This window comes from Loxodonta africana, chromosome 7 (genome assembly GCF_030014295.1).
Source record: "Loxodonta africana isolate mLoxAfr1 chromosome 7, mLoxAfr1.hap2, whole genome shotgun sequence".
In the NCBI taxonomy this organism is placed as follows: domain Eukaryota; kingdom Metazoa; phylum Chordata; class Mammalia; order Proboscidea; family Elephantidae; genus Loxodonta; species Loxodonta africana.
In genome coordinates this window covers 26,935,807-26,959,579 of record NC_087348.1, presented here as the reverse complement: position 1 = coordinate 26,959,579, position 23,773 = coordinate 26,935,807, and the positions used below count along the sequence as shown (strand labels likewise).

At 35.9% G+C, this 23,773-nt stretch overlaps 1 protein-coding gene and 2 pseudogenes across 1 annotated transcript; all 3 read right to left on the bottom strand.

Moving 5' to 3' along the window:
* Window positions 1-670: 670 nt before the first annotated feature.
* Window positions 671-1,852, bottom strand: LOC135231877 (olfactory receptor 5W2-like; annotated as a pseudogene).
* Window positions 1,853-11,527: 9,675 nt separating this feature from the next.
* LOC135231876 (olfactory receptor-like protein OLF1) lies at window positions 11,528-12,504 on the bottom strand. The gene has a single exon (XM_064289081.1). The coding sequence runs from the start codon at window positions 12,470-12,472 to the stop codon at window positions 11,528-11,530; it is 945 nt and encodes a 314-aa protein (XP_064145151.1). The 5' UTR covers window positions 12,473-12,504.
* Window positions 12,505-21,850: 9,346 nt separating this feature from the next.
* On the bottom strand, window positions 21,851-23,052 carry LOC100674291 (olfactory receptor 10AG1-like; annotated as a pseudogene).
* Window positions 23,053-23,773: the final 721 nt, after the last annotated feature.

Here is a 23,773-nt window from a genome sequence, read left to right as displayed (position 1 = left end):
AATTTAGTTTACTTCCTCATAAGCTACAAAGATAATACATTCAAGATACATATTTTATACTCAGTTAATATTCCTTTGACTGATGTCTAATAAGTACCATTTACACCATACAGGACTCCTAGATCAGAGATTAAATGCTTCCATTCCAGGGGAGCCTTTCTTCAGCACACCAGATTTAGAATTTTGGTCTGGATTAATAGTGCCTAGTCTTTTTAATTCATGAAGATTTGCAATTTATGATAAGTTATTTGAATGCTTAATTAATGTTTATAACTTCCACTAGATTATAAAATTCATCAGTATAGAAAATGCCAGATTCACCATGAAATACAGTGTACCAAAATGCACGATAGGCACTTAGGAAAAAAAATCAATAAATCTTAGAATAACTGAAGTGATCCATGAATGATACAATGAGCAAAGAAAAGTCAGCACACTAAGAAATGTCTGCGAAGTTCTCCACAAAGAGGCAGTAAAAAAAAAAAAAAAAAATTATGTCAACTTAAGACACCTCATGAAGCAAGGCGTGTTTCAGGAAATGCAAAACTTTCATATGATATGGCTTTAGGTAAAATACATTTGTTATTAAATTAATGTATCTGGGACAACTTTGTTTCTTATACAGCTTTTTACCATATGATTTTAAAAAAACAACTGTGTGTTTTATGTTTTAAAACCAACTTTTATTTTTCAGTTTTTCCAGAGCCCCTTTCACGTCTTTATTTCTTAGGCTGTATATCAGCGGATTTAACATGGGAATCACAAGGGTGTAAAACAAAGAGGTAATTTTGTCTTGATCTGGAGAGTAGACAGAACTTGGCCGGAAATACATAAAGAGTATGATTCCCTGGAAAACTGCAACAGCCGTTAAGTGAGAGCTGCAGGTGGAGAAAGCTTTGAACCTTCCCTCAGCAGAGCGGATCTTTAAGACTGAGAGAATGATGAACCCCTGAAATGGTACTCAGTTCAATGAAGCCAAAAACAGTGACTAATGCCAACTCATTGACCTGAATATCAGAACAGGAAAGGAGGAGAAGGGGAGGTAAATCACAGAAGAAATGATTAATTTCATTTGACCCACAGAAACATAAACAGAAAGTTAGGGTTGTATGTATCAAAGCATCCACCATGCCCACCAGGTAAACCCCAGCCATGAGCACGGAGCACACCCTGCTGGACATGTTGACTGTATAGAGCAAGGGGTTGCTTATGGCCTTGTATCGATCAAGGGCCATCACTGCCAGCAGGAGACACTCAGAATCTCCAAAGGTGCAAAAGATGAAGAATTGCAGAGCACAGCCATAGAAAGAAATTGATTTGTCCTTGGCTAAGAGGTCCACCAGCATCTTGGGCCCAGCTGCTGTGGAATAGCAGAGGTCACAGAAGGAGAGGTGGCTGAGGAAAAAGTACATTGGTGTTTGGAACTGGGAGTCCATTCTAATTAAAATGATCATTCCAAGATTTGCCACAAGAATAATGATGTAAACAACCTGAAACACGATGAACATGGCTGCTTTGATCACAGGGTTATTAGTAATGCCCCAGAGGTGGAATTCAGTCAAAGAGGAGCAATTTTCTCCATCCATTCTCCTTTGTTCTTGTTCTAAACAGCTACAAAAAATGATCAAGAGAATGATACATCAGGGTTTAACTCTGCTGGACATTCACAAAATATTATCTTTTAAGACAGCACATTTTCTTTCTGTAAATTGTCTTCTTTATCCACAGAAAGAAGCCCAGATAAATGTAACTCTTAAAGAGGCACTGTAATTGGAAACCCTGGTGGTGTGCGCAGTGGTTAAGAGCTACAGCTGCTAACCAAAAGGTCTGCAGTTCGAATCCACCAGGTGCTCCTTGGAAACCCTATGGGGCACTTCTGCTCTGTCCTTTAGGGTAGTTATGAGTCAGAATTGACTTGACAGCAATGGGTTTTTGGTCTGGGGTTCCTTTATTGAAAAAAAATATAATTAAAATGTCTGGAACACAAACTTTGGAAACTTTGATTCTAAGTCCATGTGTCATTCACGATATCTGTCATTTGTATTGTCCTCTACTGTCTTATCTTAGACAGTGGGTTTGAAATAAACCTCAGGCTCATTCCAGATTGAGAGTGATACACAAACCACAGTAGTCAGAGACACACAGCCAGAGGACACAGGCCTCAACGTCGGACGTATACAGATAAATGTCCCATTGGAGGAAAATGCAATCACTTTCATTGTATTTGTCCTGAAATATAATTGACTTTAAAGATTCAGCAACAATATTGCATATAAATTAACAAATGAAAATGATCACGTTACTGTTTTGGTCTATGATGCCTTGAATTTTAACTGAATAATTAAGCATGAATGAAACATTTTTTATTCAACTTTTTTATCACACTTCCTCTGTGACGAGCATTTACAACCAAGTTATGTGAGTGATCTGAACCCAAAGGATATGTCCACTGACAAACTAAAGAGAAGTGATACAAAGTGGGAAAAACAGAATTTAACACATGTATTTTTTTTTTTTTTTTGTATATCTTTGGATTTCTAAGTTGAATTTTCTGTAAAAATTAAGAAAGAAAAGAGGAATAGCAAATGTTTAAGAATTATAAAGGATTCATTTTCTTGTGTGTGTATATATGTGTTTGTGTGAATATTTTGGTTGGTATATAAAAATTGAAATGTGAATGGTAGTCTGAGTTTTTTTTTTTTTCTGTACTTAGGTATTATAGCATTTGGTTCATATGAACTTGAATTTATACAAATTGGCATTTTTAATTTGACACATCAATTATGGTTGGAATAGCACTAGAAAAATCTAAAATTCACATATACAGTGAAATCACTTAAACAGTAAAAAAACTAATAATTTACTTACGAATTTTTAGTTAAAACATAAATTAATAAAATATCTACTTATACTAATGATGTCAGTCAAATTTACACAGCTTCAACCATAAAACATTATGGTTTGGCTATTAGATTACAGAGTTTATTTAACTGAATAATTAAGTATACAATTATTCATTTACAAATTCCTCAATATTTGATTCCTCATTTTCAAAAAAAATTTTTTTTCTATATTCTTTTAATTTGGCAATTCAGAATCCTACCTGAAATGAGCATGTCTTTCTGTTCTGGTTTTAGGTAGGCGAGCACAAGGAAGGTCACATTTTATTGTTACTTAGTGACATTTGGGACTTAAATCTCTGAAGTCTCTGCCTCATTTTTCTGTGTTACACATGCGATTAATTAAATTTCTGATTCTGTATTTTTCCCCTGTGAATTCTGCAGCAACTTTAGCAAAGCCTGAAGTTTTCATTCAAAATGATCAGTATCCTGTAACAATAATTGAGTCTAATGCCATGCTTTATGGCTACCATCCTCCTGTCAAATCACACATCTAATGAAGCTCAGATAGAACCTCTACTAAATGATTCTAATCTCTTTTCCATTGCTTATCCTGTTTCTTCCATTTCTAAAGCCACCTTCTTTACTTCTTCATTGAGAAATATGACCTCCCTTTAATGGTTGTTCTTTATTGTCATTAATCACAGTCTGATTCCCTTCCCCCAACCACATCAACCACCCCCAATCCAATGATTTTATGACTGTATAACATTCATTACACATAACCCACTCTATCTTAATTTTTTTTTCTGTTCATATTTGTTTCTCCCAAAATTCTCAGTCTCTAGAACAAGGATGTTTTAAAAGTAATAGATTATTAAATGTTTGCTTTTAATTATCTTCTTTTTTTTTTTTGTGGATAATGAACAAAGAGTAGAAATAAACAGATTTTGAGGGCTGTTCTCATTTAGTTCATAGGTTAAAGAAATGACTTTAAGAAAACACATGTTAGGGTAATGCTTTCAAGAAAAAAAAAATCTCTATAGTCTTTCTCTATTGATCTGTCTATATATAGTAGCAAAATTATACATAACAAAATATATACCTGATCAACAATTTCTAAATGTATAATTCAGTAAAATTAATTACATTCTTCAAGTTGTACAACCATTCTCACTATCCTTTACCAAGTCATTCCACTACCATTAATGTAAACTCAATTCCTCCTAAGCAAAAATTCCCTCTTCACCTTCCCTCTCACCCTTGATAACCACTAATCATCTTTGGTTTCTATAAAACCAAAAAATAACTCTTTGCTGCCAAGTTGGTTCCAACTCATAACAACACTATAGGATAGAGTAGAAATGCACCATAGGTTTCCTGCTAGTGGCTGGTGAATCTGAACTGCCAACCTTTTGGTTAGTAGTTGAACTCTTAACCACTGCGCCACCAGGGCTTCTTGGTTTCCATATACCTGTGTCTTTCTTATAAATGAGATCATACAGCATTTGTACTTTTGAGACTGGCTGACTTCACTCAGCATGAGGTTTACAAGGTTCATCCATATTGTGGCTTGGATCAGGACTTCATTTCTCTTTATGGCTGAGTAGTAATCCATTGTGTGTATATAGCACAATTTATTTATCTGTTAATTTGTTGACGAACCTTTCAGTTGTTTCCTCCTTTTGACTATTGTGAAAAGTGCTGCAATAAACATTGAATAGGTGACTGCTATTTATTTTTAAAAATTACTTTTTGCAACAGATACTGGTGACGATTCCTCAATATAATTAATGCAATAAGTGTCACCGAATTGTACATGAAAAACCTGTTTACTTGGCATATGTTTTGAAATATATACATTTTACCAAAATATGTATTTTTAATTTTATTGAGCTTCAGATGAAAGCTTACAGGTCAAGTTAATCTCTCATTTAAAAATTTATGCACATTGTTTTGTGACATTGGTTGCAGTCCCCACAATGTGACAGCATACTCATCCTTACCCTGGGTTCCCTGTGTCCATTAACAAGTTCCTGTCCCTTCCTGTTATGTCATCTTGCTTTTGGCCATTTGGTCTTGTATATTTGATTGAAATAAGAAGCATGTTCTTCATGAGTGTTATTTTTGTTTTATAGGCCTGTCTAATTTTTGTCTGAAAAGTAGTAGACTGCAGGTTTCAGTTCTGAGTTAGCCAACTGCCTGGAGACCATAGTCTTGAGAGTTCCTTCAGTCTCTGTCAGATAAGTAAGTCTGGTCTTTTTTTTTTTTTTAATTTGGATTCTATTCTACATTTTTCTCCCATTCTGTACGGGCTTCTTTGTTGCGATCCCTTTCAGAGCACTGTATGATGGTAACCGGACACTATCTAGTTCTTCTGGGCTCAGGCTGGTGGAGTCTCTGGTTCATGTGGTCTTTTAGACATTTGGGCTAATATTTTCGTTGTGTCTTTGGTATTCCTCATTCTCCTTTGCTCCAGACAAGATGGGACTAATAGTTGTATCTTAGACGGCCACTTGCAAGATTTTAAGACCCTAGAAGCCATTCTCCAAAGCGGGATGTAGAAAATTTTCTTTATGAACTCTGTTATGCCAATTGACCTAGACATTCCCTAAGATTATGATCCCCAGGGCCCAGACCCAGGTACTCAGTCCCTCAGAGTGTTTGGATGTGTCAAGGAAACTTCTATGTTTTTGCTTTGGTCCAGTTGTGCTGACTTTCCCTACAATTTGTGTGTTGTCTTTCCCTTCACCGAAGTTGACACTTGTCTACTATCTAGTTAGTGATATCCCCTCTCCCTTTCTCCTCATTCTCATATCCATCAAAAAATGTTTATTTCTGTGTGCAAACCTTTTCTAGAGTTCTAATAAGAGTGTTCTCGTACAATTTTTGTCCTTTGAGACCGACTTGTTTCACTCAGTATAATTTCCACCAGATTCATTCATGTTGTGTGATATTTTGTGGATTCATCATTGTTCTTTATTGCTGTGTAGTGTTACATTATATGTATATAACATAATTTGCTTATTCATTCATTTGTTGGTGGTCATTTAGGTTGTTTCCATTTTTTTGGTATTGTGAATAGTGCTGCAATGAACATGGGCGTGCATATATCTATCCATGTGGCAGCTCTTATTCCTCCAGGGTTGATTCCTAGGCATGGGATTACTGGATCATATGGTATCTCTATTTCTAGCTTTTTAAGGAAATGCCATCTAGAGAGTAGGCAGAACTTGGCCAGAAACACATAAAGAGCATAGTACCCTCGAAAATTGCAACAGCAGTTAAGTGAGAGGTGCAGGTGGAGAAAGCTTTGAACCTTCCCTCAGAAAAGTGAATCTTTAAGGCCGAGAAGATAATGCAACCACAAGAGACAAGAACACCAGAAACAGTATCCAGTTCAATGAAACAAAAACCGTGAATAATATCAGCTCATTGACCTGAATATCAGAATAGGAAATGAGGAGAAGTAGAGGCAAATTACAGAAGAAATGATTAATTTCATCTGACTCACAGAAAAATAAATGGAAATTTAATGTGGTATATATCAAAGCATCCACCATGCCTACGAGGTAAACCCCAAACATAAGCATGGAGCACACACTACTGGACATGTTTACTGTATAGAGCAAGGGGTTGCTAATGGCTTTGTACTGATCAAAAGTTAGAGCCACCAGCAGGAGACACTCAGAATCTCCAAAGACTGAAGATGAAGAATTGCAGAGCACAGCCATAGAAGGAAATTGATTTGTCTTTGGCTTAAAAAAAAAAAAAAAAAATTTTTTTTTTTGGGCTCAATTGCCGTGGAATAGCAGAGGTCACAGAAGGAGAGGTGGCTGAGGAAAAAGTACATTGGCATTTGAAGCTGGGAGTCCATTCTAATTAAAACAATCATTCCATGATTTGACAGAAGGTTGTCATTAGGTGCCTTTGAATCAGCTTTGACTCATATGGACCCTATATACAATAGAAGCAAACACTGCCTAGTAATATGACATCCTTAAAATTGTTGCAATTTTTTAGCCCTTTGTTGCAGCCACTGTGTCAACCCATCTCGTCAAGTGTCTCCCTCTTTTTCACTGACCCTCTACTTCACCAAGCATGATGTCCTTCCCCAGGGACTAGTGTCTCCTGATAACATGCCCAGAGTACGCGAGAGAAAGTCCTGCCATCTTCGCTTCTAAGGAACGTTCTGGCTGTACTTCTTCCAAGACAGATTTGTTTGTTCCTCTGACAATCCACAGTATATTCAATATTCTTCTCCAACACCATAATTCCTAAGGCATCGATTCTTCTTCAGTCTTCCTTATTCATCAGCCAGCTTTCGTATGCATGAGAGGCAATTGAATACACCATGTCCCAGGTCAGGCGCACCTTAGTCCCCAAGGTGACATCTTTGCTTACTAGCACTTTAAAGAGGCCTGTTGAGCAGATTTTCCCAGTGCAATAAATTGTTTTATTTCTTGACATCTGCTTCTATGGGTGTTAAATATGGATCCAAGTAAAATGAAATCTTGACAAACTTCAATAGTTTCTCTGCCAGGAGGTTAATGACATAAATAACTAGAAACATGCTAAAGAGGGTCACTTTGATCTCCTCCTATTAGCAATTCAAAGAAAAGAAAAAAGAATTCACTCAAGGGGGGACAATTTTTCCTTTCTACTGTCCTTTGTTCTTATTTTAAACTGTTGATAAAATGATCCAGAAAATGGTAGATTTATGTTTAACACTTCTGGACATCCACAAAATATTGTCTATAAAGTAGAAATAAATTTGTTCCTGTAAAACATCTTTTTTATCCTCACAATATTCAGATGTGTTGCTCTCTAAAGAGGCATTTTTTTTTTTTGACAATAATAAAAAATATTTATATGTCAGATAGGAAGTCGAGAAACTTTGATCTAAACTTCCAGGTTTCATGAGGCATGTGACTTCCTATTTCTTCTTCTTTTTTTTTTTTTTTTGGACTTTACTTCCTTATCTCTGGAAGTGAAGTTGGACGAATTGAAATCTCCATCCATTTTCAAAATAATGCCTGCCAAGAGTGCATTTATTGCCTCATGAAAAAAATAAAACAATATGGAAAAAATACCAGTGTTAGACAGCAAACCCGGAAGACACATGACTAAGCATCTGGTTTTCTTGCATATATTCACAGTGCCAAAAAAAATGATCACAATTAATGTGCTCCTCAGAAATCATGATTGGCTTAAAAGCTTGCATTTTAGATCTGTAATCAGTGAGCATACCACTGATTTGATAATAATGAAAATCATTGTTACTAATCTTGATCTACATCAACTTACTATTTGGTGAGACATGAAGTACATTTACTAAAGTTTTCTCTGGAATTGTATCCCTGCTTTGCCACAGTGTTCTTATGATTTGTAAAGAGCTTGGGTGCAAAATTACAAGTCTTGACATTCAAACAGAAATGCAAAAATAAATGGAAACAACAGAATCGAACACATACTTGGCATATCTTTGCATTTTAAATTAACTGTTTCATTACAGAATCAAGTGAGCAGAGAGCTAATAAAACTTCTGAAATATATAAACTTTGTTTCTTATGCATATGTATATTTATATGTGTGTAACGTGTTCATGTGTGTGCATGTCTCACTGTCAATACATAAGAATGGAAATGTGGATGATGGTCCACTCTGTACACTTAAGTAACTATGTCATATGGTTCACAGGGAATTGCATATTTCAAAAGAGATTGACTCAAAATACAACCTAATCCTATAAATTGAGTCCTGCCTCATTAGCATAACTGCCACTATCCCACCTCATCAACATCACAGAGGTAGGATTTACAACCTGTAGGATAATCACATCAGATCACAAAATGATGGACAACCACACAATCTTGGGAGTCATTGTGTAGTTAAGTAGATTCACATTTTTGGGAGACATGATTCAATCCATAACACCCTGTGAATACCTAAAAGAATTTAGCAAAGGCTGAGCTCTCAATTTTTTACTCCTGTCATCAAATTAATGTTAGGAAGATGACCGAAACTTATTTTTATGTTATGATTTTCAGCTACCCTGAATCTATACCTCCTTCTGTCCAGTCAAATCAGAAATCCATTGAAACTTAATAGATTCTCTACTTCATCACTCCCAGCTCTTTTCTATTCTTGTTTTTGTTTCTTCCGTTTCTACAACACTCTCATTCACTTACTGATTTAGGAATGTTATTATTCTTCAGTGGTAATTTTTTTTTCTTTTTTATGTTTCACACACTATAAAATTCATCCCTTTAAATTGTACGTTTTAGTGTTATGTAGCATGTCCACAAGCTTGTACAACCACTACAGCTATCTAAGTCCATAGCATTTTTCATCATCCCAAAAAGCAGCCTGTACCCATTAACATTGTACTTTCACCACTCCCCCCAGATCCTGGAAACTACAACCTATTTTGTGAATCTATGCATTTGTCTATTCTGGACACTTCGTAACAGCCATAATAGTAGAATCATGTAATAAGTGAATTTTTTTGCTGGGCTTCTTTCTTTAGCATATTATTTTCAATGTTCACCCATATTGTAATATGTATCAATACTCCATTCTTTTTCATGGCTGAATAGTATCCCATTGTATACTATATTTTGTTTACCCATACATCACTGAATGGACACATGGGTTGTTTACAGTTTGGGGCTATTATGAATATTTGCTGCTCTGAATATTTGTATCAGTATTAGTGTTAAGTGATGCTTTCTTCACCATGGCATCCCTGGGTGGTACAAAAGATTAACATGCTCTGCAGCTAACTAAAGCTTGCAGGTTTGAGTCAACCCAGGTGCCTCGGAAAACAGACCTGGCAATCTACTTCCAAAAGGCCACAACCATTGAAAACTCTATGTAGTGAAGCTCTACTCTGAAACACATGATGTTGCCATGAGTCAGAATTGACAGCAATCAGTATGGTTTGGGTTTTGGTAGAAAAGTAGCATAAGCCATGTGGAAAGCCGAAAAGATGATAGCCACCTCATATACAGAGTCATGGTGTCATCTACGTAAGTGCTTCCACTTGAACACATTGAAAAAATACCGACACCCTCTATTGTCAGTCACTCCCTTCTCTGAAAACATTTATATTTTCCCGTAAGAGATATAATCTCTTTTCTTGAGTGCAAAAAGACAGTGGTGTATCAAAAATGAGATTTTTATATGCAGCTTTATACTTTCCAATACAAATGTTATCACATGCTTGTATATGTTAATAATTTGGAGCAATGAAAAGCTGTGTTGAGGTAGAGTATATCTAATCTTGCTCTCTGTGGCTGGCATGATCCTCTACAACCTTGGCTAAGTAAATCTGAAACTTAATCTAATATTAAACAGTACAATTGTCTTTGTAGCTGGATGTGAGTGTGTTCTCTTCCAAATTAAGCAACAGAAGTGCTCAGGAGAACCACTGTTGGTCAGAAATCTCGAGAAAACCTCCAGGGAAAATTGATAATGGAAAGAAATCAACAATTGATAATTGACTTTGGCTACATCTTGCAGGTTTTTACAACAAAGAGTACATGGATTTAAACATACCTTTCAATGCTGACATTTCTAGAACACGGATTATAAAATTCATTATTATGCAATAATAATCATATATAGAAAAACATCAGTTACTGAAATACATTTCCCAATAAGCACATGGTTGAATTTCCATTGTCAAATGCCTTTTCCTGGGTTTTCTGCTCTGCTCTGTGGGTTGACTTCCTCATGAGGATGCAGGCAGGACCCTGTGAGGCATCAACACTTCTTCTGTTTCTGAGATGCTGTAGGAGGATGATTTACACCGTCAGTAATACTTTGATGTAGAAAAAGGTAGCAGAAAAAAGGAAAAACAAATGTTTTGTGTTGTAATTAGCCTATTCTTCCACTCCCACTTAAAAAAAATTCCCAAAGTAGTTTGGAGTGGATTGGACACAGAAGGTTCTCTGCAAGGAGTTGAACTGCTATTCAGCAAACTGGGATTTGATTTTTCTGTTACAGCTTTCCTAGCAGTCCTGCTTCTCACTATCTCATTGCATGATACGCCTTTATTAATGAAGGTGAGCATATTGTATAAACATATAAACACAATAACTAACATCTGTTCAGTGCCTAAAATGGCTTAAGCGCTACTCTCAGCACTAACGCACTTTATCACTCAACAACCAGTGACGTGGTTACTGTATTCTCCCCATTTTCTCATATGAGGAAACCAAGGCACACATAAATTAAGTAGCTTGCTCAAGGTGCTATTTGTTAGTCGGGCACAGAGTTGACATGTAAACCAAAGCAATCTGGCTCCTTCTGTCATCCAGTAATCTACCCCTGTATATGAGATATTCTGTTTTTTTTACAGCACACACGCGCACACACACACACCAAACAATGTATTTACTGTATGTGTTAAGACAGCCTGATGCAACCTGTTTGAGCATGAAACCCAAGCTAGAAACATTTAAACACTAGTCTGACTTATTTAGTGGCAATTGTAACACTTTTAAACGTAGTCTTATATACTGGGGTTATGAAATGCTTTTGACTGTGTATAAAAGAAAACGCATTTAGCTGCTTGGTAAAATCCCTTGTGTGAGAAGTTGTGTGTGTACTGGTAAAATGATTGCACTTTCCCAATCAGAGTTTATAATTGGGGAATTGGTGAGTCCCTGGAGCTTAACGTCTCATGAGGAATCTGTCTTTGATCTTAGAGCTTTCTTAGCTGCATCTTTTACATCTTTGTTTCTCAAACCGTAAATCAGTGGATTTAGCACTGGGATGACAATGGTGTAGAACACCGAGATGATTTTTTCAGTGTTGGGAGAATACAGGGAACTGGGCCTTGAGTAAATAAACAGTAGACTCCCCTGATAAATGACCACAGAAGTCAGGTGAGAGGCACAGGTGGAGAAGGTTTTCTTCCTCCCACTGGAAGAGCGAATCTTTAAGACTGAGAGAAGAATGAAATAGTAGGAGATAACGATGATGATGAAGCAGATGATTTTCACCGAGCTGCCATACGTGGAGAGGAGCCACTCATTAACTGAGGTGTCTGTGCAGGAGAGCTTAAGCAGTGGAGGGAGGTCACAGAAAAAATGACTAATCACATTTTTGTCACAGTATTTCAGAATAAAAGCAAAGAATGTATGAACCAGGGAGCTTAAGTTGCCACCAATATAGGGCAAGATGATCAGCCATACAAAGGTGCCCCGGGACATCACAACTGTATACAGCAAAGGGTTACAGATGGCAACACAGCGATCATAGGCCATGGCAGCCAAGATAAAGGATTCTGTATCTGCAAAAGTACAGAAAAAATAGAACTGCAGGGCACAGCCATAATAGGAAATGGATTTGTTCTCTGAGAGGAAGTTGACCAGCATTTTGGGAACAATGACTGAGGAATAGCAAAGGTCTACAAAGGATAGGTTACTGAGAAAAAAATACATGGGGGTTTGAAGACGGGAATCTATTCTGATTAACATTATCAAGCCAATGTTCCCCATTAGAATCACACCATACAACATCAGAAACACCAGGAATAGGACAATCTGCAGTTCAGGGCGTGTTGGAAACCCTAATAGAACAAATTCAGTCACCAAGGTGTAGTTTCCTTCTATCAGTTCCATATTATTATTTTTTTCCTGTTTTGAGAATCCTAATATCCTAAAACATTATAATAATGAAAGAGAAATAAAATTAGATGTAATCATAAATTAGTTTGATTGTTCAACAAACCATCAGTCAAATAAAGAAACCAAAGAAACTTCTCTTCAAATACAAAATTTGAGAGATGTATTTCAGAATTCAATAGCTGTTAAATTCCATTGTCACAAGTTTTATTTAATTTCTTTCATTAACGACTATTTCTTCCAATGGACAGTTGGCTCCACAGTACAGAGGGCATGTTACAGTTTGCTTACCTTTTTGTACCTGAAATGTAACACTATAGTTACAATACAAGATTAGATGGATTAATGAATGGACTGAGGATTGTATAACGGAAAGAAGAAATATCAATATTTATTAAACAGAAAACAACTTGTAGAACATGCCTTAGGATGAGGAGAATTATGGAGGCATTTGCTTTTTCTCTCAAGAAATTATAGTCAATGGATAGAGTGGTATAATAAAACATACACCAGCTAATTGTTTTTTGTACCTATTTCTTATTAATATAAAGTAATGTAATATTAGTGAAATAAAACCAATGTCACTAATTACCTACCATGAGTATATTTTTAAAAGAAGTTAGGGTAATTCTATAAATCCTGTATTAGCCAAGCTGATTAAATTTGTTAAATATATATCGTTCCATCAATCACAAAGCCCAGCTTCCAATGAGCACAGAATGGATATTAGTTGACGAAATAAGTAAGTAGAAACCCTGCTGGTGTAGTTAGTTAAGTGCTACAGCTGCTAATGAAAGGGTCAGCAGTTCGAATCCACCAGGTGCTCCTTGGAAACTCTGTGGGGCAGTTCTACTCTCTCCTATAGGGTTGCTGGGAGTCAGAGTCGACTCGATGGCACTGTGTTTGTTTTTGGTTTAAATAAGTAAGTAGACACACACACAAAAAAAGGTTCAAGTTACTTCAAATGAAATAAAATCATTCTATATGTCCTTCTCACTGAAATATAGTTAGCCGCTATTACTTTTTATGTTTTTATAATTCAGGGTGTTTATACTGAGAAATCTGTCAATCAGTTTTCCTGGGGTTTCAGAATACTTCTAACAGTAGAAAGAATTTTAACTTAACCTGGAACAGTAAGAAATTTGAAGCTAACCTTGAAGGATGGACTTGAAAAATATATGAAAACAAATGAGCAAAGCATCCAATGAGCTATGTTAGTGTTGCCACAGAGATCCCAAAAAGGGAATTAAAAATGTTTTTGGGTCACTAGCTCATTACATGTGTAAAAACTCAGTGATGGTGCTATCAACTTTATCTCATTCAGTAACTAAAACCATCCTATGGCACAGACACAGAGAATCTATTGAGAATCAGAAGGGTTAATCACTTGTTCAATGAGTGGTCACGTTATTGTATCCAAGAGTGGGAATGAGATGCAGCACTACAGCAAGACAGCAGTTAACTTACTCTTAGTTTGCCTGTTTTCAATATAATCAGGTTATTTAGAAAAGATGAGACCTCTGCTTTAGACTTAGAAAAAATATGGTTGGAATTCTATCTTGACTACAAGAGTACTGTGGGATCTTGGGCAAATTAATATAAATTATATTATTTATACATATGAATGATAACAAGTATCTCACAGGGTTGCTGTACTAATCAAATAAAAAAAAAATGATCGCCCTGTCCACCTACCATCCAACCATCCATTTATCTACTTACCTACCAACACACTTACCTATCTGTCCATCCATGTAGTTACTTTTCAGAGTGGCTGACACAGGAAAACATCAAAAACTTGTCTCAATAGCCACACTGCTCTCACTTAATCATACTTATGAGTAGAGCTGTAAGCCAAGGTTTTATTAATAATGGCTAGCATTTATATAGTGATTGTTAGCTTCAAGGTGATATTCTAAAGACTGCATATATCTTATTCAATTGTCACAACAAAAATAACCAAGGTTTGATCTACATACTATTATTATCATTTTTCTCTTACAAATAAGGGAACTAAGACACTTGGGATTTGAGAGCTAGGATGTAATAGAGACAGCATTGGAACCTAAGAGCCTGCATCCAAAGCCTTATGATACATAGACAGGCTCTTTCGTCGATAGATCGTCATTATTCATTTTTTTATTTTGGATGAGAAACTTAAAGCTTAGCATAATATAAGGTCTTGTAGTTGGTAGCTGCAAATTAAAATTCATATGTGTCCAAAGTCAAGGTCTGTGACAGTAACCTTGAGGGTGATTGGACTATGAATAATGTGGCCACCATAAGACAGGGTGCGGGACGTAGTGAAGCTGAGGGAAGGAATAAGTGGCTTACATAATTACTGAACAGAGCACATACTTCTGGAAACTTCACATTGATCGTTCCTTCTTACAGTCTAAAAATATTTCATCTACACAAAGGTGAGAGGGAAGTAAAGAGGTAGGTATTAAGTATAGTGGTAGGAGAAGACAGCAGTCCTGAGATTCTTGTTTTAAACAGAAATTAACAAAAAGATCCAATCAATATGCTTTGATTCACTATTTTTTTCCCCAAAGATATCGCAACACAATCTTAAGATAGACAATAAACTTAAATTAATTCAAAATATCAGGGAACCAGTCATGCTTCAGCTCTCTTATCTGTAATACATATGTAAAAGCTTTTTTAAATGCTTTACATTTACAAAGAAGTTGCATCAGAAAAGGTGATGTACGATGCATTACCATGTGGGTACAGTACTGACAGATAAAGGTGTTTTTCCACATTTTTGAACATAAATCAATGGTTCTTTCTCTTAGGTCCATGAAAGCCAATTTATGCACCATTAAAACCACTCTAGTAGCCACAGAAGTTACTTACCAAGGAAAGAACTGTTTTCCAAGAACCTGGCTGAATACTTTTGTCAATAGATCCAAGGGCCTTTAAATACATTCTCATGGCATTGGGGACCTAACAATTGAAGGGTTCCAAACATGCTCATTTTAAAGAGAAACCTGGAGAATAATTAGCAGGATTATTGACATTGTGTTAGGTTTTTTTTTTTTTTAATTAGTTGCATAATTAATTATTAGATAACCACTGTTAGCATCAATTTGAATAGTAATTTTAATTCTTACTAATTTTGAGATTATTTTTAATGATACTTAGAATTCTACAAAAGACCTATTTTAAGGGGTGCTTTGAAAATAGTTCAAATATTAAAAAATGCGATGATTGTCTTTTAAATTTGGCAAGCAAAAACAAAAATAACTAATATTTTATTAAATAAAATGATAAAATGTTAGCTATCAATAAAAAGAGTGGAAAATTTTTTCATCCAATTCAAATAAGAATTCATAAAAAAGAATCTAATCAACATTCTATAATTGGAAAAATAAAATACTTATATTTAACAACTTATTGAATGGATTTCAACATCACTTTGAATACTAGAGATCAGGAGATTGGGTGGACAAGTACTGTCAGAAGAGTCTATATTAAGGCTTTGTCTTGGAGTTTGCAACTAACGTGATATAGGAAATCATCAGGAAAAATATATGTTACTATCACTAAAATATCTAGAATATACATCTGGAACCTTAAAAATCAGAATTTCCTGGATACTACTCTTTCATTTAAAAGGTGCTCAGCTGAATAATTTCAAAATGCTTTCTTTGTATTACAGAACTTACAGAGTTTTACATCTTTCACACACTAGATGTTACCAGGGAAAATTATCCAAACACAAAATTAGTAAGCAAGTTTCTTCAAATCATCAAAAATTCCCTAATCTTTCAGTGTTCTTAGAGATCTTTGGCACAACCCAGATCTTTCATGAGGCTAGACAATGCTCTGTTTCTCAGTCTGTAAATATCTTTTTCAAATTTGCTTATTTTCATTTAAGCCACTCTTCTGTTACTTTGATAGGTTGATATCACATGTCCGTATGCACATGATACTCTTATACTTCAAATCCAAGTAAACCATCATCAAACAAAAAGCCCCGACCTCTGAATTTCCCTTCCCTTGGTGTCAATACCTCAATAGGTTGAACTGGTTTTTTAATTAATTAAAATAAAATTGAATTAATATTGAACTCACGTTTTTGACAAGTATCAAACTAGCGAAGGCTAATGGTAATTTTCCAATAAATAAATACTGGAGAAGCTGTAAAAGTAAGAGAAAAAAATGATATTTCTAAGAATTAGCAAAAAAAATTTGTAAGAGGAGAGGTTATCTTTCTGGGTGTATAGCTTGTTAAGATATTGAGACCAACTCCCTTCCTGGAAAAAAAAATAATAATAATGCAGAAAGCTACTTTAAATCCACTCAAAAACGTAAGTGAACTGACAAGTTATTTAGTTACCATTAGAGCAAGGATCAAGAAGAAAATACTCTCATCACTTTATAATGTGTAAATAATATAAATATTTGGAGCCATAAGTTAAAATGAATCTAATGAACATTGCAAAAAAACCCAGACCCAGCTCAGCTACAAATCTGCCTTGGAAGTACAGCTAGAAAGCTTCTTAGAAGCAATGATGGTGAGACTTTGAGTCACATACTTTGGACATGTTATAAGGAGGGACCAGTCCCTGGAGAAGGACATTATGCTTGGTAAAATAGAGGGTCAGCAATAAAGAAGACCCTCAGTGAGTTGGATTGACACAGTGGCTACAACAATGGGCTCAAACATAAAGATTGTGAGGCTGGTGCAGGATGGGGCACTGTTATTTGTTGTACATAACATCAACATGAGTCAGAACCGACTCAACGGTACCTAACAACATTATCTTGTATCCAGAAAAAAATATCCCTCAAAACTTTGTTACGAAAAAAACCTCAGATCACAAAGGACTTCACTGGTGAATTACAAATATTTTAGAAATAAACTATATCAAATTATACAAAATTGTTCAGAGAATAGAGACATACAGAATACTCACTTGTTGTAGAAGGACAAAATAACCCTAAAAGGGAACTTGAGAAGGACTTTCAACAACATCAAAAAAGAGACATGCAAAAAAATCAAACCCATTACCATCAAGTAGATTCTGACTCATGGCAACCTCATGTGTGCCAAATAGAACTGCACATAGAGTTTTCAAGGCTGTGATCTTTCAGAAGCTGATCACCAGTCAGGTCTTCTGTGGCATCTCTGGGTAGGTTCAAACCACCAACCTTTTGGCTAGTAGTTGAACTCTTAAATGTTTGCACTCCCCGAGGACTTTTTAATATATGAATATTGCTACAGAATTTGCACATATGTCTGTGAAGCTGCCTCTTCTAGGAATGTAAGAGACTCTGACCTACCTGAAAAAATCTAGCACTTTTAGCATTTCAGAAACGTGTTAATTCATATACAGATTGCAAGAAAAAAACAACAAAACTCACATAATTATATTATTTTTAATTTTTGTTTATTATTTTATTTGTATATATAAGTGTATATATAGGAGTTCTTGGATGTTTAGTGCTAGAGTACTAGCCTAAAAGTAGTCAGTTCAAACCCACCCAGAGGTGCCTTGGAAGTTAAAATCCCATTAACTTCAAAAGATAAATCTTAGGCATATGAATCTTGTATAATCTTACTCCAACAGCAGAACAAAGTGACAATATAGAGGAAGGAGAGTAACGGCACTATAGAGTAACAAGATGTAAACAAGTTTACCAAAATTTTAATATATAAATGATGTATAAAAGACAATGCATAAATGGTCTTTGTCAAAGCAATAGAAGAAGCAATCCTGTGTGTGTATCAACAATCATCCAATTCGGATGTAGACAGGAACGCACACATATTTTCTTCTTTATTAAACATGTATATCTGAGGATGAGTATATTAAATCCACCCTTACAATGAAAGAGAGAACCTCAATATTAAAAAAAAAAAGGTCCAACAAATTATATATTAGATTCCTCATATGTGGCCAAAAAAACTAAAACCAGACCCGCTGCTATCAAGTCGATTCCAACTCATAGTGATCCTATATGACAGAGCAGAACGGCCATATAGGGTTTCCAAAGTGTGACTGGTGGGTTCGAACTGCTGAAGTTTTGGTTAGCAGCTAAGCTCTTAACCACTGGGTCAGTCACCAGGACTCCACTGTGTGGTGAGAGGTCAGTAAATGACACCATCGAGAAAGCTGAAACAATATAAAATTCAGCGGAAAAAAAGATATGATAAATGAAAGTAAATTATAGGTTTTTCTTCAAGAAATTATGTATAGAGAGTAAATCGTAGGTTTTTCTTCAAGAAATTATGTATAGAGATCTTAGTGGCAATCATGAGCTAGTCAGTGAATCATATAATCAGGAAAGGTTATAATAATTGTCACTTTACTAATTGCAAATGTGATGAAAAAATTAGTTAAATGACTTGTTCAAGATATTAGTAATAAAAAGGTTAAAAATTAGTTATCTGAACTACTGGGATAGCATTGTCTCATAACATTGTGATATACCTTTATTAAATTTTAAAAATTTACCACCAAAACTGCCACCATAATCGTCATTTCTGTCATCTCTACCAACATCATCATCATGGACTATGTATCAAATTCTTGTAACATATAAAATATTAAATGAAAAATGATGTATGCATTTTTTCTAAATTTTATTCATATTGTTTTTTGAGAATATACACAGCAAAACATACTCCAATTCAACAGTTTCAAAATGTTCAGTTTAGTGACATTGATTATATTCACCCTCATTTTCTGAGTTGTTCCCCCCTCATTAACATAAACTTACTACCCTCGAAGATTCTTATCTAATCTTTCAAGTTGCTGGTATTATTTTGATCCCATTTGAACAATTGTTAAAATAGCCGAACGCTCAAGGCAGACCTTTTTTAGTAGCTAAGTTAAACTATATCCCATTTTAAGATGACTTCAGGGGACATTTTTGGTTTAAGGTTTAAAGTTTATCTCAGGGTAATATTTTCAGGGATTCATCCAACATTAGTGGCTCCAGGAAGTCTGGAGTCCATGAGAATTCAAAACTCTGTTCTGCATTTTCCCACTTTTGATCGAAGATTCCTCCATGGAATCTTCGATCAAAATATTCAGTGATGTTTGCCAGGTACCACACAGTTCTGTGCTCATGCCAAAGGAGGCAATTGTTCGTGGAGGCAAATAGCCACACATTCCATATCCTCCTTCTATTCTTGACTCTTCTTTTTCCTCTGATATCTGAAGTGAATAGAGACTAATTGCTGTGCCTTGGATAGCGGCTTGCAAGCTTTTAAGACCCAAGGCACCATACAATGAACTATAAAGTAGAACAGATGCACTGAACATGTTATTAGGCCAGTTAACTGGGATGTCCCATGAAACCATGACCTTATACCTCCATACCAAAGAACCAAGTCCTCTGAGGTGTTTGGTATATGCATATAAGGTGTTTAATATATGCATTTTACTTCCATAAAGAAACAAATAAGTGCATAAATGTAGGGCATCATGTCAGATGGCAGAAGATGTAAATAGCTTGATGAAGGAGAAATATAACTACAATAGAGGAACTAAAATTGTCTTGTATATATGTGTACAATCATAACTAACGTATGGAATGTCACAATTAGAAATTCTCAGGGACAGATGTACTGAATAATATCTTTATGTGAGTTGTTGATTGGAGGATCTGGAGTTGGCAGGATGGGCATTAATGGCTCTGTTGACAGATGGTCACTTTTCCTGATAAAGCCAGTTAAAAAATTTACTAATTTCAATCACTTTAAAAAGGACTAAATTTTGCAAACATCAGCCAAATATATATAATCATAATGGTGTGGACCATGGAGATTCAAGAAATAAATTCAAACCTTTTCCCTCCTCTTTTATCTCATAGGCTTTTTTTTTTTTTAAATCTGAAGTGCTATAAGAGTTGCTGTTTGGAGTGCGGTGATGAAAGGGATGTAATAAACCAGAGCATTAGGCCATAATTGCTAAAAAGAACATAGAAATATGTGGAAATTTAACTGGTTGATGTGAGTAGGGGTCTTCTGTTACATTGTGTGCTCTGGCAGGAAGTTACGAGGGTGAGAATTAAGTGTATGTAAGCTTTCTTTTGCAAATGTGATTTGAATCACTCTACATGGGGGGCATTGGTGGTTTGGTGTTAGAATTCTTGTCTTCCACGCAGGAGACTTGGGTTCAGCTCTTGGGCAATGCACCTCCACCACAGCCATCACCCATCTGTCAGGGTAGGTTTGAATGTTACTACGATGCTGAGCAGGTTTCAGTGGTGCTTCTAGACTGAGATGGACTGAAAAAAAGCCTGGCTATCTTCTTCTGAAAAATCAGCTAATGAAATCCCTGTGGATCAGAGTGGACTGATCCACACAATCAATCATGCAGATGGGATAGGAACAGGCAGTGTTTCCGTCCATTGTGTACGGGGTCACCATGAGTCAGGCTGACTGGACAGCAGGTAACAACAACAGTCCCACATGGGTGCAGAGTAGGTTTAATAAATATGCTCTCAATGCTCATTGATGCTCTAAAATCTCTAGATTTACCCAAAAGATTGAAGTAGGAGATAGCAGTATCCATTTATCCACGCACTCAGTTAATTACTCAACAAACACTCATTTGCCATTTACTACTATCCAGCCAGAAACAATACAATGGGTTTTCTTCTATTGTCCAGTGTCTCTGATATAGAATCAGAAAAGAATTTTAGCAAATACAAGTATGAAAATTTAGCCAACTAATTAAGGCAACTAATCTTGTATACTTGCAAGAATATTTAAGCTAAACATTTTAATAGCTTGAATTTTGTTCTTAGTTTTAATAAAGAAATTGTAGAAGAGATCACAGTATTATTTATACAACAAGATTATTGTATAGATATGGAACAGTGAAGTTAGATCAGTTTTTCAAGTATACACTTAAGCACAGTAAACTTTAAGCTAGGTATCTCAAAGCACCTCCTAAGCTGGAAGTGATTGACTTGTCAATGCGGAAATGTAGAGATTTGAGATATTTCATAACTGTGTGACACACACTTAAAATGTTAATAACTAAGCTCATCATACTGCTTTCAAAATGCAGTGAAATAAACACAGCAGAACATTTGCCAATTCAACAAATTCTACATGCATAATTGAGTGACATTAAATATATTCTTTATGTTGTACAGACATTATCGTTACCATTTTACAAATTATTCCACGCCATTATCATAAATGCAGTGCCTCCTAGGTAAAAATTCTTTTCTCCCTACTCTTGTAAGTGAGATCATAAAATATTTGTCTTTGTGCAACTAATTTATTTCATTCAGCACAAAGTTTTTAAGTTTCATCTATGTTGTGCTGTGTTACAGAACTTTATTTCTCTTTAGGATCGAGCAATATTAAATGTAACACATCTGCTGATGGACACTTAGGTTGTTTCTACCTATCATACTTTTTTTTAAGCAATAATTTTCTCAGGGCGGCAATGGCATCCTTATTTCTAAGGCTGTATATCATGGGATTAAACATCGGAGTCAGTATAGTGTAGAAAAGAGATAGCAGTTTGTCCGTTCCTGCAGAATGATAGGACTTGGGTCTTAAGTAGGTGATAGTAGCAGATCCAAAGAATAAAACCACAACCAGCAGGTGGGAAGAACATGTGGAGAAGGCTTTAGCCTGTCCTGAGGCTGTTGGCAACTTTAGAATGGCAGAAATGATTTTGCTGTAGGAGGCAAGTATCAACATAAAAGGGACAGCAGCAAACAACATAGTTACGGCATAGACAGACATCTCATGAGCAGAAGTGTCCCCACAGGCCAGCTTGATAATGGGGGAGATGTCACAGAAGAAGTGGTTAATTTGGTTACAATTGCAAAAATGCAGAGAGAAAACTGTAGCTGTTTGCCCTATCTGGACTGGGATGCCAATGATCTAGGAGCCAACTGCTAGCTGGACACACATCTTTTGGTTCATGACTAGAGGGTAGTGCAGAGGGTTACAAATGGCCACATAGCGGTCATAAGCCATCACTGCCAGGAGGAAACATTCAGTGGCCCCCAGCATAAGAAAGAAGCACATTTGGGTGGCACATTCCAGCACAGAAATGCTTCTGTCCTGAGTCCAAAGATTCACTAGCATCCGGGGGAGAGTGACAGTTACATAAGAAATTTCCGATAAGGAAAAATTTGCCAGGAAAAAATACATGGGTGTCTGTAATGCAGGATCAAGTCTGATTAGTATTATTATGAGGCTATTTCCAATTATAACAATTATGTAAATGATGGAGAACACTCCAGATAGAAACCCTTGGAGATGTGAAAGATCAGAAAATCCCAACAGTACAAATTGCATCACTGTAGAGACATTACCTTCAGCTTTTTTCACTTCACATTTCATCTGTTGGAATGATAAAATCAGAAGTACAAGTTACTTCACTTTTCTTGGCTTTGTACTCTCACTTGCAAACTGTGGGTGGCATGTCTTACAATTTTTCCAATTCTCTATAAGAACAATTCCTATAAATGACAGTTGCTCTAAAAAGATGATCAAGTGTGTTCTTAAATTCTTGTTCAGTAGATCCATACAAAACATTTTTTTTTTCTTTCTGCTATGGGTATTCTTGTATTTCCTTGTTTCTTTGATCACATACATGATTGTAAAGTTTGCTGTTCGCCTAACCCCTGAGGGAGCAGGAGAGCAGTGGGATGCAGACCCCAAATTCTCATAAAAAGACCAGACTTAATGGTCTGACTGAGACTAGAAGGACCCTGGTGGTCATGACCCCCAGACCCTCTGTTGGCCCAGGACAGGAACCATTCCCAAAGCCAACTCTTCAGACAGGGATTGGACTGGACAATGGGTTGGAGAGGGATGCCAGTGAGGAGTGAGCTTCTTGGATCAGGTGGACACTTGAGGCTATGTTGGCATCTCCTGCCTGGAGGGGAGCTGAGAGGGTGGAGGGGGTTGGAAGCTGGTGAAATGGACACAAAAAGAGAGAGTGGAGGGAGGAAGCGGGCTGTCTCCTTAGGGGGAGAGCAATTGGGAATGTGTAGCTAGGTGTATATGTTTTTGTGTGAGAGACTGACTTGATTTGTAAACTCTCACTTGAAGCACAATAAAAATTACAAAAAAAATAAAGTTTGCTATTCATCTAAACCCTCAAAATCTCAAAATCTGGAATCGTATTCAATGATAGCAATTATTCCATTTGTTTTTAGTTGGCATGCTTTCCTCTCAATTCTGTTTCCCAATACTATCAATTGAAAATTAAATTCATTGTGGGAATAAATACTCTGTAAGTCATCTATCCTCGTTTTGAACCATTTAAACGTAGTTATTAGAAAATGGTGATTTTCCCATGA

Excerpts from the sequence above, each read along its gene's own strand:
- LOC135231876 (XM_064289081.1), bottom strand. The coding sequence starts at position 12,472 with ATGGAACTGATAGAAGGAAACTACACCTTGGTGACTGAATTTGTTCTA.